At 33.6% G+C, this 17,767-nt stretch overlaps 1 protein-coding gene across 2 annotated transcripts; it reads right to left on the bottom strand.

The window, feature by feature from the left end:
• Positions 1–2,835: 2,835 nt before the first annotated feature.
• On the bottom strand, positions 2,836–13,409 carry LOC145316364 (uncharacterized). Of its 2 annotated transcripts, XM_080156807.1 has the most exons (7): positions 13,069–13,409; positions 12,147–12,602; positions 11,217–11,985; positions 10,552–10,804; positions 9,074–9,140; positions 8,286–8,397; positions 2,836–3,655 (listed from the first exon to the last, which is right to left on the bottom strand). In XM_080156807.1, the coding sequence occupies exons 1-7, from the start codon at positions 13,086–13,088 to the stop codon at positions 3,563–3,565; spliced, it is 1,770 nt and encodes a 589-aa protein (XP_080012933.1). In that variant the 5' UTR covers positions 13,089–13,409; the 3' UTR covers positions 2,836–3,562. The 2 variants fall into 2 exon arrangements, with proteins under 2 accessions (XP_080012933.1, XP_080012934.1); XM_080156808.1 differs by lacking the exons at positions 2,836–3,655; positions 8,286–8,397; positions 9,074–9,140 and adding an exon at positions 10,169–10,330 and having other exon boundaries at positions 13,069–13,335.
• Positions 13,410–17,767: the final 4,358 nt, after the last annotated feature.

Raw genomic sequence — 17,767 nt, 5'->3', positions numbered from 1 at the left:
TAATATTGAGTTTGTTTTAATGTTATACTTGAAGTAACTTATAATAATTTGTTCCAATATTTGACTGAAAACAATCAAAATTGGTTTTTAGCTTTCCCTAGACACTAGCGGTATGTGCGTGTGTGTGGGTATGTCTACGTCTGTGTGTTTGTGTAAGTGTGGGTATGTTTGTGTAGTATGTCTGTGTGTAAGTCCATGTTTGTGTATGTATGTCTGTGTGTGTGTGTATGTATGTCTGTGTGAGTACAGGTATGTGTTTGTGTGGATTTGTCTGTGTGTATGGGTATGCCTGTGTGTGTGTATGGGTATGTATGTGTGTGGATTTGTCTGTGTGTATGGGTATGTCTGTGTGTGTGTATGATACTATGGGTATGTATGTGTGTGTTTTGAGGTTACTATACTAGGTTACTATAAACACAAAATAACCCAAATTTTTTAATCATTTATTGATAATATTTTTCAATGGTTTATGTAGACTATATGGCATTAGAAAATTTATGTTATTATTTTACAAGAAAGTTTAAAATGGTAATGTGGACTGGTTCTGAATCGTCTAAGGAATAGCTAGTTTTTTCTAGATTCGGATCTACTGCAGTTCACGGTAAAATATTGCTGGTTCCGAATATTGCCAAAAATCTATGAATTTTAAAGGCTGCTAGCTGCCAAACGGCTGAACGTTTAGATCATACCCGCACACCATTTTAAGCGATACAAGAAGGCCTACAAATAATCTGGAATAACCAAGATCCAATGATGCACAGGGAGAGCTTCACTGAAGAAAAAACGCGCAAAATAGGCCTTTTTCGCGCATTTCTTTGCACTGCGAAATAATTATGCATTATTGATTTATGGCTATTCCAGATTATTTGTAGGCCTTCTTATGCTGCCTGAAACAGTGTGCGAGCATGATATGTACGTTCAGCAGTTTGGCAGCTAGCTGCCTTTAAAATTCATAGATTTTTGGTAATATTTGTTACCAGCAATATTTTACCGTGAACTGCAGTAGATCCCTAGATTCTACTAAATGCAAGGATTTAAATCAATAGGACGATTTTAACATGCCTAGATCTACGATTGAAGCTATCCGTTACTAACTAACCTTAAATTAATTTTATTTAGAAAGGGCTTTCTTTCAAAAATCATTTCATAATTTGATTAAAACTTTTGTGTGTGACTATTAATCAATAATATGCATAAAAGTTACTAGACATGGTTTGGTTATGGGGACAAACATTCATTTTTGGATTTAGCATTGCATATCCGCTTGTTCGGTAGCGCTGCTACTTTATTCTCTCCTAGCGGCAACGAGCTTAGAGACATCTAGGGGAACATGGGAGGAGGATTCAAACCCCTAAATTTAAAGGGGTAGTTTCACGAAATGCATTTGAACTTAATTTAGTAACCGCATATTTTTTCCTGGTTAATTGGTTAAACTACATTTATATGGCATATATTTGAAAGAATTTCAATTTTCTACCACGTAGTTTTTAAAATATCAAGACTTGAAAATCGTCTTTTTAGAATGCATATATCACAAAAAGACGATTTTCAAGTCTTGATATTTTAAAAACTACGTGGTAGAAAATTTAAATTCTTTCAAATATATGCTATATAAATATCGTTTAACCCATTACCTAGCAAAAAATATGCGGTTCACTAAATTAAGTTCAAATGCATTTCGTGAAACTATCCCTTTAGTTTCAACAAGAAAAAAATACTTGTTTTTCTAGGGATAATTTCTGTTATGGTGGTGTTACCTTCCCCCAAAATAGCTATACGCTACGCTATAAAGGAGAACGACATCCGTTTAATCGGTAGAGCTAATATGCCCCTAGAGGTACATAGGGGAGGAGTCACCCCCCCCCCCCAATTTAATTTCAGTTATAAAAAAAGAATTGGTGGGGGTCTTTTTTTCTAGGGATAATTTCTCTTCGGAGGGTGGTGTCATCCTCCCCAAAGATAGTTATTAACCTTTCCAGGACCTATGAGAAGCTACCCTGTAAATGAAAACCATATCGGTCCAGCGGTTACTAACGATACCCCCAATTTCCTCCCCTCCTACTGGATGAACGAACTGACCAATAAATGAGATCCATGTTAACAAAACTGACGACAAATTTTCTCCGTCAAAATATCCGCGTATACTCTACATGCATTCTAATTACTGTAATATAACTTTAACATTACAAAATAAAGATAACTACTATTTACTAATCATTTTAACAGCTAAAATTAGTAAAAAATGGATTTTAATCCAATACAATTAAGAAACATCCACCTCCAAAAAAAAATTTAATTGTAAAAGTTTTCAGCTCCTCATCACGCAACCTGCGGTAATATCCTCTACACGCCACTCAAACATTTAATAGAAACTATGAACTGAAAGCGATTTAATGTACATAATACATATAATGTTCGCATACAACCATTTTAACCGAATTTTAATTTCCTGCAAATAATCAGAAATGGCAAAGAACCATTTATGAAAATTAAGCACCTAACTTAGGGAACGCGTGAAAAATAAGTCTTTTTCGAATAAGATATAAACTCATTATTTCAATATTAAATTTTAGCCTTGGGAAGGTGGAGGTACCCTTCCCCAAATTAGTTACAACCATTCCCAGGACCTATAAGAAGTTTCACTGTAAAAAAAACCTAACGGTTCAGTGGTTAGCGAGATTCTGCGATACAACCAGATAGTAACAGTTTTCAAGCTACGCTTTTATGGATGTTTCCATCCTTGATTGTTATTTTTTGGTAAGAAAGACATAACTAACTACCTATGCCATATTTAAAAAAGGCAAAATAAAAATGTACTTATAAAAATGTATGTACTTATGGAAAAACAAGTGTATTTCAACAAATTATCAAAATACAGGATTATTAACAGTTAAGAATTTTCATCAAATAAAAAAAAATATTTTTGGTGAATACTGGATTATTTAACTATTTACATTATTATGCATTTTTCATAAACTAATCCTTTAGAAGATAATCATAAAAAGCCACTTTGATTACTGCATATTTATCTTTGGTGGCTTTGCAAAAAAATGCGGCCTAACAAAATTGGTAAATGCTAAGATATGGTTTTTATAACAGACTGAAACAAAATTTACCGGGCAAGGTGTTCATAATATTTACTAGAAAAAAATTTAAATTGAAGTTAGAAAAGAGATCAAATATGAAACTTGGAATTGAGATACAAAAATTTAACTATTAATATTGAAATATTTTTAATTTCAAACAAAAACAAAAAAAAAAGTGTTTTAACAATCACAGTTCTATGTACATTGTACATGTGAAATGTATTTAATTTTAATTTTTAAAAACAGTGAAAATCGAACTGGTTATTTTTTTAATGAAAAATGAGGCAAAAAAAATTAGCTAGATATGCATATTTGAAGCCTCTAAACTAGTTTTGAATAAATACAAGAAATACAGTGCTAGTTACAGTATTGGGTATTCACAGTTGCAAATAACTGACACAACAAGCCTCATACAGACGGCACAACCACAAGTGTGAAGACGTGTATGTGCTTGCTGACTTGGTTGACTAGAAGGATTAACGCCATCCGCGTCTCCTGCCGCCGCCGAACGCCTTTCCGCTGAACATCTTGGACATGATGTCAAGTTCATGTAGCTGGGGGTTGATTGTCTGAAACAGAAAAAAATAATAGATAAATCAGAAATAAAAGTTGTAGATTTTATAAAGGAAAACATAAAGAAAAATTAAATAATTCCAATGTGAATTTAAAGTGATCGCGAAGCAAGTTTTAAAAATTTGATATATATATGGAATTACCTAGTTAATTAGAATTATGACAAAAATTTTGCTAAATTTGATATAAAAAGTGCCCTAAAACTTCTATTTTTAAATTTGCTACAGTATAACTAAAATTCATTGACACACTTCTGTGCTAAATAAACTTTAAGATTTGTTGGCATTTCTCTTAACACAGATGGAGTTAATAAAATTAATACTTGTAAAATAAGAGATAAATTACTGCTTTTTATGCAGTTATTATCAATTTTGCTTATTGACAACTGAAAAAGTTGCCATTAAGGTTTAAGAATGTTGGACCAAATGTCTAAAAAGATATTTTTCAGCTTATTTTAGTGCAACTAATATAACAGGCAATCAGAACTAGTGAGGAATAATGTATTATGGAAACACAAGTTTAGTGGCCCTCAAATGGTTTTAGAGAGATGTAGTATTAGTCATGCACAGTTGTATTTAGTATAATTTTTGTTATCAATGTTGTGCCAAAGTGCCTCAATAAAATGACCCTAAGAAATAATACATGAAAAGTCTAAATATTAATAACAGTTTTTCTTTGATTTTATAATTCCCAAAGAAGACCATTAGAGCCCCATTAAATCCACAAGCAATCAATTGGGCTATGAGGTGAAAGCGCATGCATTGATGTTCACATTTGGCCATCATAAGTTGTTAGATTAGTAATTATACAATTCATGTGTATGATGATTTAGGGGTTCCTTTAAAAAGGGTAAGGTAATTTTGTACTTACCTCATCTAAGTAAATTATGTAGAACTTAACAAATTTTTATTGTCATAATTATAAATATGTTAAATAGAACATTGATACAGGAAAGGCATTATTTCCTGAAGGTTATATTTATGTGGCATTGCATATAAGTATATTCTCTAACCATTATTTTTTCTGTATCAAAGTCCTATTTTACAATTTGATTATTTTTTCAATAGCTATTTTATTTCATATTGGGCTCTATTAGTATAGTCTATGATGTTTTAGGGCTGCCTTTGAACAAGGGAGGGCTGTACAAAATAAACCTTTGTATTGTAAATATTGAACTGCTTTCCCCTATTTGAAGTCACCCCCAAATCATCATAGAAAAGACAAATAGAGCCCACTATAAAATAAAAATAGCAATTGTAAAAGTATTACTTTACAAGATAGTATCATGTTTGAGAGGAGAAATAGGCAATGTTGAAGGGTCCCTTTAAGTGGAAAATTTATAGAATTATCTTCTCAATCCAAGGGTAATTTAATAGCAGAACATTTATTTATGATCAGACCAGAGAAATGATGAATGATGCTTTCTAAAGTAACTGTACGAATGTTAAAAAATGAAACTACTATCACAATAAAGGAAATGCCTCAAGAAATATTTTTCAAATATATTTAATCCTTTAAATCTAAACATCTATATATATATAAATAATCTTTGATGCGGGGAAAATATTTCATTTCCTCTGCACTTTTTGTGTACATATCTAGACCTCACCTAATACCAAATAGTAAGGGAGTGGGGGGGGGGGGGGGGAAGTTCTGACACTTGCGTAAACGGTGAGTATAGGCTTTATCTTTGGACTGAGAGGATAGGTTATTAGGGATAAAATCATTCCTATATGATGAATTTCCCCCAGATTTAAGATTTTTTGGATCGGCCTCCAGGATCCGGAGCTCCAGGCCTCTAGGTGGTCTCTGTACAGGTAAAAATGAAAAATAAAATTTAAAAAAAAAAGTTACAGGTCAACTTATAAAACAAAATATGCATATTTTTTAATATTATTCACATATTTGAAGAAAAAATATGCATATTTTGTTTTATAAGTTGATTTTTAACTTAAAATTTTTTTTTTCATTTTTACCTGTACAGAGACCACCTGGAGGCCTGGAGCTCCGGAACCTGGAGGCCTATCCAAAAAATCTTAAATATTGGGGAAATCCATCATATAAGAATGATTTATCCCTAATAACCTATCCTATCAGTCCAAAGATAAAGCCTATACTAACCGTTTACGCAAATGTGTCAGAACTTCCCCCTCCCCTTAGATTTCAAATTCCCCATAAAATGATGATAAAATGGAACCTTACAAGAAGGCATTTTTGCCTTTAAAAGCAATAGTTGGCATGAAGATTTAAAAGGGCACTTATTTACATGATTTGTTTCTTCTGATTGTAGAGTGCCTCATGCTTTTTTTCCATACTGAAGCCTGTTATTTGCATTCAGAAGAGGTATGAATGAATTGTATAATTACTAATCTACCAACTTATGATGGCCAAATGTGAACATCAATGCATGCTCTTTCACCTCATAGCCCAATTGATTGCTTGTGGATTTAATGGGGCTCTAATGGTCTTCTTTGGTAATTATAAAATCAATGAAAACCCGAAAAAAATATTTAGACTATACTTATTTTATTGTTTTACAATTACACAATCAAAATATTTTTAATTGAATATCTATGTATTATTTAATAAATGATACATCCACTTCCAGTTTCCTCCTGTTCTTAGGGTCATTTAATTGAGGCACTTTGGCACAACATTGATGACAAAAATTATACTAAATACAACTGTGCATGACTAATACTACATCTCTCTAAAACCATTTGAGGGCCACTAAACTTGTGTTTCCATATTACATTATTCCTCACTAGTTCTGATTGCCTGTTATGGTAGTTGCACTTAAATAAGCTGAAAAATATCTTTATAGACATTTGGTCCAACATTTTTAAACCTTAATGGCAACTTTTTCAGTTGTCAAAAAGCAAAATTGATAACAGTATAAAAGCAGAAATTTATCTCTATTTTGTAAGTATGAATTTTATTAACTCCATCTGTGTTAAAACAAATACAAACAAATCTAAAGGTTTGTATAGCACAGAATTGTGTCAATGAATTTTAGTTATACTGTAGCAAATTTAAACATAGGTGATTTAAGGCACTTTATATATCAAAGAGATATATCCACGAACAAGAGCACGTGATTCTAAGTACCTTCCAGCATTGATCCTGAGTATTTTATTTCAGAATATAATAGGTCACTATTAATAAGGGAGGGGGAAGTTTTGACACATTTGCGTAAACAGGGAGTATAGGCTTTATCTTTGGACTGAGAGGATAGGTTATTAGGGATAAAATCATTCTTATGTGATGAATTTTCCCAAGTTTTAAGATTTTTTGGATAGGCCTCCAGGTTCCGGAGCTCCAGGCCTCCAGGTCCTCTCTGTACAGGTAAAAATGAATTTTTTTTTTTTTTTTTTGAAGAGTTAGAAGTCGACTTATGAAACAAAATATGCGTTTTTTTCTTCAAATATGTGAATAACATTCAAAAATATGCATATTTTGTTTCATAGGTTGACTTCTAACTCTTCAAAAAAAAAAATATTTTTTAAATTTTTACCTGTACAGAGAGGACCTGGAGGCCTGGAGCTCCGGAACCTGGAGGCCTATCCAAAAAATCTTAAAACTTGGGAAAATTCATCATATAAGAATGATTTTATCCCTAATAACCTATCCTCTCAGTCCAAAGATAAAGCCTATACTCCCTGTTTACGCAAATGTGTCAGAACTTCCCCCCCCCCCTTAATATATTGACGAAAAAATTTATGTTTCACCACTTCAAGTTGAAGAAAAGTAAAAAAAATGTCCACCATTTTTAGTCAAAATTCTATCAAACGTTTTGTTGAGTTCGGGGTGTCTTTAATTGTCCATGTTGTCAAATGATAAAAATTTTAAAAAGTCAAAAGCACATTTACTATATCTCATATGTATGTTTAAATTAATGCTAATATGGTTTAATTTACAATTTATACAACACGAGTATTCGCATATGTATCATCAAATATCCATTTTATTAAAAGAATTAGCTTCATAAAAGTTTTCAAAATCAATTAAAATACTTTAAAAAAACATGGTAAAACATATATTTTCTCGTCAATATATTAATATATAATATATGGTGACCTATTATATTCTGAAAGAAAATACTTAGGATCAATGCTGGAAGGTACTTAGAATCATGTGCTCTCGTTCGTGGATAGTCCTCTTTAGCAAAATTTTTGTCATGATTCTAAATAACTAAGTAATTCCAAATATGTATCAAATATATCGCTTGCTTCGTGATCACTTTAAATCTTATTTCTTTGCTCTTTTTCTTTGCATTTTTCTTTATCAAAATGTTAAGCTTTGGCTCAGATTTGTCCAAAGTTCATATCAGTTTCGTATGAATCCACTTAATTTTAGACATTCTTTTAAAATCCGAATCTGCTTTTGTGAAATGTAACTCCGATTGCATTAAGAGTTTTCTTAGATTGTTTAAATATTCGTGTAATTGAGAGAAAACTAAGTTGCGGGTTTCGTCATACTTTCACAGTTGATTTTGATAGATTATTTTAAGCTAGGTTAAGTAAATGGCAATGATTGGCCCGCAGGGGCTAGAAATAGAATGAGCTACTGTGAAAATACGACTAAACCCTCTACATCGGTTTCTATCCATAATTCAAATAATGTTACCTGCTTAGCTTCAGTAAGAATCTGAATCATCATGGATGCACTCTTTGCATTCTTTTCTGTCATAAATGTGTAGGCTGTACCAACATTGTTCTTTCTACCAGTTCTACCAATCCTGAAATAGATAATATTATTACTTGGATGTTGCACCAGATTTTCATGTACTCTGATAAAATGATGCTCACAGCTAGCTAAATTAACGATACCACCCGTCCACCCCCTTTACCATCACCTCTCCACCTAATGGATGAACAAACTGACGAAGATGGCTATATAACGATCCTCCGTTTCCACGCCCCCCCCCCTTACTCCTACTGGATAAACAAACTGACCAATAAGCAATGTCTATGTTAGAAACCAAAATTGACGACAATTTTCCTAATGCCATAATATCTTTATATTCTATTTCATTTTGTAAATAATGAAAAAGACCTTTCTTATATGCTAAAATATACCGGAAAAATTAACTATGGAATTGAATTCAGATACTACCCCGCCAATTTTTCTCCTGCTGGATTTATTTCACTGATGATAGATATAACGGGTAAAAACGTTCGAATTTAATGTAGTTCACAGTAAAATGTTCCTGGTAGCGATTACCTCTAAAACTTCTGTGAACTTTATAGGCTGCTAACGGCAAAACGATGGAACAAATGGATTATGCAAAATTTAAACCGACAATAGACCTAAATACAGTCTTGAATAATCTTTACTCTATAATGCAGTTACCGCACAGTGCACATAAAATTGCGCGAAGAAATGCTTTGGAGCCAACTGTTTGAAACTCTTACCTGTGGATATAATCTTCATCTTGTGCAGGATAATCATAGTTAACCACATACTTTACGTCATCAACATCTAAGCAAACAGTATTTTATTTTAGGGCTAAGAAATACATACATTTTGGGTACTGATATTGAATTTTTAAGCACGATAATATTTCATAAATACCTACCTAATTAAAAGATGTAAATAAAGGTTGCCAATACCTACCTTATGAAAGTTCTGTATATATTTGTTGTCGTTTGCAACTATACCTACCTTTTCTTAAGATTTTGTATTTTTTTTGCATTTACGACATAAAAATTAGCCCAATCAGTGAATATCTTAATTTTTCAAATTGTCAAAATCATCTAAAGAATATTAAAGCACGACTTACTTTTAGAAATACTTGAATGCTAATGATTTCATAAAATAATGTAAAAGATGAAAACAATAAATTAAAATGTAATTCCATTTTATGTTATTTCAGGGATGTATGTTTTTCCAAGTATGTGAACTAAGCGCAATTTTTTTTTAAAGTAAATACTTAAAAAGCATACATCCCTGGTGTTAAGAAACAGGCCAGTAATGTAAACTTTTAAATGCCTTTAAAAAGTCCATTGGTGTTAAAAAGTACGTTAAGATGTCAACTTATCAGTTTGACTAATTAAAAAAATCTATTATAAATAGAGGAATAGCAACGTGAAGTGCTTATAGGTTTCTTGTTAATTCATTTTGAGACCAACTAAGCACAGTTTTGTTTAAGACATAATATTTCCATTGAGATAATTTCCAAATCTACGCCCCTGGAAGCAAGAACATGTAAACAGCTGCAGGACACAAAAGAGGTAAAAGTCAGGTTTTCCATTAATATAATTAATAGACTCTTTCGTATAATATTCCAAAATCAAGTTTACATTTCTGGCCTTGCTTCTCAAAGGTGTTAAGTTAGAAGCACACAGCAAATATTTAGTTTCAGTATTATATAGAACAATGAAGGGAATAGGAATTTGTTAAAAAAAAAAGGGGGGGGGGGGAGTATGACTATTGAGACTAAATATTAAATACCATGCAGAAATTACCTTGGAAATTATGCACCATTTAGACTTTTAATGCTTACATCCCATCATATGACTGAGTAAGTGTGGCGTAGTAGAAGGTTTAATCCTCCTAGGAGGGTAACTATACAACCGGAGGCAAATCAAGACTATAACCCCGCATAGAGCCAGTCAAGTACCAGCAGTGGCACCCTCAACAAGAACGAATGTGTGTTATTGTTGGCTCCACTACAAGAAAGAAAAATTAAATTAGTAAAATAATTTTACAATTCAAAATTATGAATGACCGATGATGCGAATATTTAACAAAAAGATGATCTTGACCAAAATTCACTGATTTCTCTAACATATTGTCGTTGAAACAAACAAAATCTTTGCGTTGTAAAATATGAAAGCCAAATTGGCTATATAATAATATGTATCTCAGCCCGCCTTGGTTATGATCCTACCTAAGCCTCTGGCTGCTACATCTGTTGCCACCAGGATGGAGGTGTTGCCTGTCCTGAACTCTCCCAGGACCCAGTCTCTCTCCTCCTGCTTCTTATCTCCGTGGATAGCCATGGCACTGTAGCCATATTTACGCATTGTACGTGTTAATTCGTCGCATTTCTTCTTGGTTTCAGCAAAGATAAGAACCTTGGCATTGTTGTCGGCACTGATTTCCTCCAAAAGTTTGGCCAGTTTATCTTCCTTCTCCCAATCCTAGAAAATTATTTTTTTTTTTAAATTTGAAGATACAACTAGATTAGTTTTAAACAAAAGGATGATATAAATATACGAGCTCAACCATAGACGTTTATGTTCTATATAGATCTGACATTTATCTTGATGCAATCAAGAAAGTCCCTTAGCAAAATTGTAAGTTTCTGTGTAGTAAAAGATGTCGCAAATATAACTGAATAGGAACGTTTCTTGCTCGAAAATTGATATATCGAGTTGCAAGGGTTTATACTTAAAATGGACTAAGAAATATACAGAATCTTCCATATATAAACAAATCAAATAAAAAATTTAAAATATGCTGGCTCGAATCCTCAAATTTCAAAGTATTTTAGCTGTTTTTACCTCAACATAAAATCTTTAAAGTTCCTTCAAAGGAAAAAAAACGCTTTACCTGAACTATGTCAATGATCTGTGTGATATTGTGATTTGCTGACAAATCATGGGATCCTATGTTGAGATGATAGAAGTCATCACCATCCATAAAGTCTGTCGCCAATTTCCTCACCTCCTTCGGCCAAGTGGCGGACCACATCAACATTTGACGGTCGGGTCTGATCTGGCCCAAGATTTTGCGGATCTGTGGTTCAAATCCCATGTCCAACATACGATCGGCCTCGTCGAGCACAACATATGTACATCTACGGAAATTTGTCTTTCCCATTTCAAGGATATCAATGAGTCTGCCTGGAGTAGCAACACAAATTTCAGCGCCGCGTTCGAGTTCACCGATTTGACGGCCCTTGGGTGCACCACCGAACAGACATGCAGTCTTGATATTACAAGGTTGGCCGAATTTTACAGATTGCTCTTGAATTTGTTGAGCCAGTTCACGGGTTGGAGCCAGGACCAAGACAATAGGGCCGTCTCCACGCTTCAGATAATCCTGTTGCATAGTATGAACAATAGCAGGCAGAAGGTAACCAAAAGTCTTGCCAGATCCTGTCTTGGCAATGGCAACAAGGTTGTGTCCCGACAAGGCAATGGGCCAGGCCTGGGCTTGGATAGATGTGGGCTCAGTATACTGCTCCTGCTGGATTGTAGACATCAAATACTCGGGGAAGCCACCCTCGCTGAAGTTCATGATGGGCGCGATATCCTTGTCACCCTGGACAATAGTGATCTCGTTTTTATCTCTGAATGCCTTGTTTTCAGCGGCAGTTCTGAAATACATACAATTTTTTTAAAACTATGAAAATAATAGTCAGTTAGATGACCTTTGCAATCCTAAACTCAGTTTTGATTTAAAACAATCTGTTTTTTAATACTTAAAAGTGAAACTTATGCTAAGATGACAGGACACAACAAAACTAGTTAAACTTACCTATTGGCAATAACTTGAGATGGAGTGTAGAAATCTTTCTTTAATTCTGAGAGTGTGTGGGTGGACCAATCAACATTTTTCAAATTCTTGCCGGGATCGTCAAACTTGCTGCCACCTCCATAGCCGCCATCACTGCTGCCATACCTTCCGCCGCCGCCACCTCCACCATATCCATTTCTGTCGCCCCCTCTGCCTCCACCACCTCCTCCCCGACTTCCCCCATACCCTCTGCCACCTCCACCACCTCCGCCATAGCCTCTGTTACCGCCGCCGCCATAACCTCCACCTCCACTGCCTCTATTTCCGCCGCCATACCCGCCACCTCCACTGCCTCTATTTCCGCCACCATATTCTCCGCCGCCGCTACTCCCATAGCTGCGTGTTCCACCGGATGAATATCCTCCGCCGCCACCTCCGGCAGAATATCCACCGCCTCCAGAGTATCCTCCACCGTAACTGTAAGAGAAAATAATAGTTAAAAATATAGTAAGCTAGTCATGATTAGTAGTAAAACACAGGATTTATTTCGTAATATTACTAATTTCTATCAAATAACTTGTTTCCCGTTTAGATCTCAAAAATGGATAAACCGATAAATAATGATTTTAGTATCATGCATAACTCAGCCATATTATAGTAAACGTTCTAATTTAATTTCAAAACGTTTGAATTCAAATTGAATAGAAAAAAGATATTAAACTTCCAATATGAAATAACTAATTAACATACAATAAGCAATTTTAAGGATGTATTTTAGCTGTTTTTAATCAAAGTGGGTTTTATAGAGAAAATTGGCATTTTCAGTCCTAAAATAGTTGTTTTAATAAAAGTACACAAAGTACAAATCGGCATAAATTCTGTATAAGGACAGTTTTAGGGCTAAAATAAGATAGAAATAAACAAAAAATAGCATAAATCTTACCCTGAATTATAGCCCGCCATTGTAGTTAACTATTGAATTTTATTAAAAAACACAAATTTATAATTATTTTCTCCAATTTGTTGTGAAGTCACGGAAGGAAGGGAGGAAGAGAAATTTTGGATGGTGCTGCAAACTGTAAACCTCGCTGCACAGGGTTGCCAAATTATAAAACTAACTATAATTATTTTTTACCATTAAAATCTAATTTGTTGTGCTGAAACTTATACTCGAACGTAATTTGTTCAAATATTGCAATAAAAAAATAAATATTTTTGAACAAATTAAAAATAACAAAGAAAACTTTAAACATGGCAACTTGGTTTTGCAGAACGCTCACAAATTAAAATTGAAACGCCGGTTTAATAGAATAATTTGTTTTTTACTCATATTTATTACACTTTACGATAAGAAATATTTAGGGAATTAAGAAATAGACAAAATTAATGTATATTATATTATGAAAATATTCAGATATTAATGATTTTCGCGATTATTTTGTTTGTACTTTTATTTGTGAGCGGCGTCAATTGAGAAAAGTAAACATTATAAATGTCGTATTTGTAGGGGGTAAATAAGAAAAGTATTATCGATGAAATAAAAAATCATAATTGATACCAAATAACATTATATTATATATCGTATTTTTCATTATCATATTTAGAAATGATAATAAAATTGCCTTTAATAAAAATTATTCAATTAAAATATTGTCCAATTGAAATTTTTAAAATTATCTAATATCAGCTCGATCTTTAAAAATAAACGTAAAACTTAAAATTTCTGTTGACCATCGACCATTCTCATTCCTACATAAAAGTAACAGGATTTTTGTCTCTTTTAACCGAGTATTTTTCTCCTATTATAGAGCTTTTAAGTCCTGGGAAGGTGATGGGCCGAATCAGCCTCATAAGAGAATTTTTCCTAGAAAATGCAGATGACATAACCAATTAAATACAGTAAAATATGTTTTGTTTTTTTTTAATTTTAATAATGATTTTAAGAATATTTTTAAAATAAATCAACAACATATTCTAATACTTTCCCAACAAGATATTTTGCCATCGAGTCGCCTTCAAGCTTTGCAATATATGAACCGATTCCTATGCTACCTCAAATCCCATTCCCCATGAATCATAGTTGCCAGATATTTTTCAGATCAAAGTGTACAAATAATGTGTACATTGGACCTCCAATGTGTACATTTTGGGGGGGAATGGGGAAAGGGAGGGGGGAATGGGGAGAAGGGGATGGGGTACGAGGGGTATTTGCTATGCTATCATCCTAATAGGAATTACACTAGTGGCATCTAGGAGCTCTTAAGGGAGAAGAGGGAGTCAACCTCACACTATCAGTTGTAATTTTACAAGTTACTACAAAAAATATAAATATTCAGTTAAACTTCAATGTTTATAACCAAAAAATCGAGGAAGGAAGCCAATTTTTGGGGGTAAAAAGTCCATTTTTGGAAGGAAAATTTCAATTTTTGTGTGTACACGTGTACATTTTTAAAAAAATGTTGAAAATGCGTACATCCTCATCGGTTTTGCCCAATGTGTACATTTGTCAAAAATTAAGTAAAAAATGCGTACATTACGCACAAAATGCGTACATCTGGCACCGTTGCCATGAATAAACACCTATTTTTTGGCGATAAACGTTGGAAAATCAGCCTTTCAAGCAAAATGTAGCATGCAAGTTCACCATCGATATTGTAGCAGTGTATGGGGCAAAGTCACACATTAGTAGCATAAATTAAAAGAGAGTTAGAGAGAGAGAGGATAAAAATAGAAGGAGTGAGAAAAAAGAACTAAGAGGCTTTTATACTTTAGAAAGAACTGAATAGAGAGCAGCATTACTTTATGCTACTTTGCTACGATATCTATGGCGAACTTTTCTTGAAAGGCCAATTTTCCAACGTTTATCGAACAACCACAGTGGCCCTGCAGCGTAGTGTAGTGTATCTTTTGTAAACAACTTTAGTCGACGCGATATTTAGGCCAAATCCCGACAAAATTAATCCTTTAAGTAGGTGTTAAAAACATCATATCTTTGTTCTTATTTAAGATAAATTAATAATTTTTTTTGCATAAATAGTTAAATTATGACCTCATTTATCGTTTTTATAAAAAAAAATAATATTTAATTTTTCTTAAGGGCAATTTAAGTCATTAAATATAAGGTATTTTTGAGCGTTTATTATGAGCCTAAAAATAGAGATATCGTTACACGCAGAAAAACGCGGCAAGAATATGCGCTTATTCGTGACTGTGCAAAATTTTATTACATTTAAACCGTGGGAAGTTCACCCCCTCTCACCCCGTGTGAGTCATACTTTAATTTAGCCACAATTTTATGGTGATTTTTCGCGATTTGCGCTATTTCTCAGTGTAGTGTAATATAAACGGGAGATTATTATTGTATTCTTAACATTATATGTCGTACTATAATTGAATTTTTATTGAATAAAAAAATTGTTTATTAAAGCAAAGATTTTCTATAAAGGAGGATGTGCATAATTCCCATTTGGGCAGGGGGGGGGGGGGTTTACTTGAGAACCCTTAGAGCTAGAGGGAGCTAATTTTGGATTTAAGCTTCTATAGGGCCAAAGTTACTTTTAAAATTATCTTCGACCCCCCCCCAAAAAAAAAAAAAAAATTATCGCTGACCACCCACCCACCCCCAAACCCCTAATTTAGGGGGGGGGGCAGGTGGATTATATTATAGGGTGTTTCTCAGAAACAACTTGAGATAAATGGAGCAAACCTTAGGATAAAACTTTTGTAGGCCTATATTTGATTTAAGAATTATTGCTGACCACCCTCCCACCCCCAAACCCCTAATTTAGGGGGGGGGGGGTGGGTGGATCATACTATTGGGTGTTTCTCAGAAACGACTTGAGATAAATGGAGAAAACCTTAGGATAAAACTTTTGTAGGCCTATATTTGATTTTAAAATTATTGCTGACCACCCACCCACCCCCAAACCCCTATTTTAGGGGGGGGGGGTTGGATTATACTATAGGGTGCTCCTAAGAAATACTTGCGATAAATGGAGCAAAAACCTTGGGATAACACTTTAGTAGTCCTATATTTGATTTTAGTACTATTGTTGACCAATGACCACTAAGAATAACTGAACTAAGTTACAATCATATATTTTATTTTGGGTCTTTCATTCTAGGGGCTTGTGGAGCAAAAGTCCCCAATACTAAAAATAGGAGTTCTCAGCTTATTATAGCTGGTGCATTCGGCACCTCAGGGCTAAAAAAACAAGTTTAAATCTCATAATTGTACATTCTATATCCGCGGAAAGCGTGTTATATTATGATGCGAGAAATAACTATTCTTTGATATCTTTAGTATAAGCTTAGAACTCCTATTTTCAGTTTTATGGGGTCTTTTTGTCCAAAAGGCCAATGATGAAGGAAAGTCCCAAAATAAAATGTGTAATGCTTACTTAGTTCAGTAATTTTGATAAAGTTTCTTTTAAAAAATCAGGTTGATATCTTGAAAAAGAAGCTCAGAACTCATATTTTTAGTGTTTTAAGGGGTCTTTTGCTCCACTAGCCCCTGGAAGGAAAATACCGAAATTCAATTTTTTAAGTTTTACCAATACATTCAGTAACATAAGAGACTTTACGAAAAGAATTAGGTTGATAACTAAAAAACAAGCATACACGTACCACCCAAAATTTGGTAATGAATTTAATTTCCTTTAAGTGTACAAACTTCCCTTCCTAAGGGTCAGTCCATCCGTCCAGAATGGAAAGCTTTTTATTGTTAATTTAGGCATGTTAGAATTGTCCTATCAATTTCAAACTTTGCATGGTGATGCCCTTAGTAGTGAGGAACAATTTGGAAAGCGTAGAAACTCTATAAGCATTACTGGTATGTCCGTACATCCATTTTGAACATGCTGATTTCTACATTTTACTAACAAATTTTTATGTGATATAATTCATCTGATTGACCTAATTTATGGTATACTGATTCCTAGGAAAACGCAAAGCAACTCTCTAATCAAGTCCTAAAAATGTAAGTATGTCCAAAAACATTATTCTGTATCAAGCAGTCTTTCAACAAATTTGCTTACAATTTTGATTATCCTCTTATACATTTATATTCTGATTGTTCAGTTCTGACACTATACACGGGTTAATGTCCATTTGTCCTACCATTTCTGTGCTTTGCTTTTATGAATGTTGTCATCCTTGTAGAATACAAATCTAAAATCAAGGAAAAATCCAGATTTTAAAATTTTTGGGTTCTATCCCTAGTGTTTTTTTTTTTTTTTAAACACAAAAGTTTGAATAGTATTAACCACCAACCCTTTCCCCTTCAGATTAAGGGGTTTTGAGGTTGGGTGGAGGGTCAATGATATTTCAAAAGCCACTTTAGGCCTACAAAAGTTTATTACTAAAGTTTGATCCATGTATCAGATGTGGTATATGAGTAGTACACACTAGTATAAAATAGTATTAGGCCTACTAATGTTAAATCCAAGGTTTGCCCCATGGTTCTCAAGTGGTTTCTAAGTTATACACACTAGTGTTAAACACCAGCCTCCCACCTTTTTCCTTTGCCATAAGAGGGTTTGGGGGTGAGTGGGGGGTGAGCAATATTTATTTAAGTATTAAACCAGCCTCACAGCTCCCCTCAGTTAAGGGGGATTGGGGGTGGGTAAGTAGTCAACGATAAT

Source organism: Acartia tonsa, chromosome 4 (genome assembly GCF_053477335.1).
Source record: "Acartia tonsa isolate MP-2025a chromosome 4, ASM5347733v1, whole genome shotgun sequence".
In the NCBI taxonomy this organism is placed as follows: domain Eukaryota; kingdom Metazoa; phylum Arthropoda; class Copepoda; order Calanoida; family Acartiidae; genus Acartia; species Acartia tonsa.
Note: the sequence above shows the minus strand (reverse complement) of the source record. Positions and strands in the feature narration are given on the sequence as shown.

What these genes read in the sequence shown, in the direction of transcription:
- LOC145316364 (XM_080156807.1), bottom strand. Translation starts at nt 13,088, where the DNA reads ATGGCGGGCTATAATTCAGG. An exon ending in TGTAGCAGCCAGAGGCTTAG is followed by an intron (nt 9,141 to 10,551) that starts GTAGGATCATAA and finishes CTGTTTGCTTAG; the next exon opens with ATGTTGATGACGTAAAGTAT. An exon ending in TTCTTACTGAAGCTAAGCAG is followed by an intron (nt 3,656 to 8,285) that starts GTAACATTATTT and finishes TTTCTGTTTCAG; the next exon opens with ACAATCAACCCCCAGCTACA.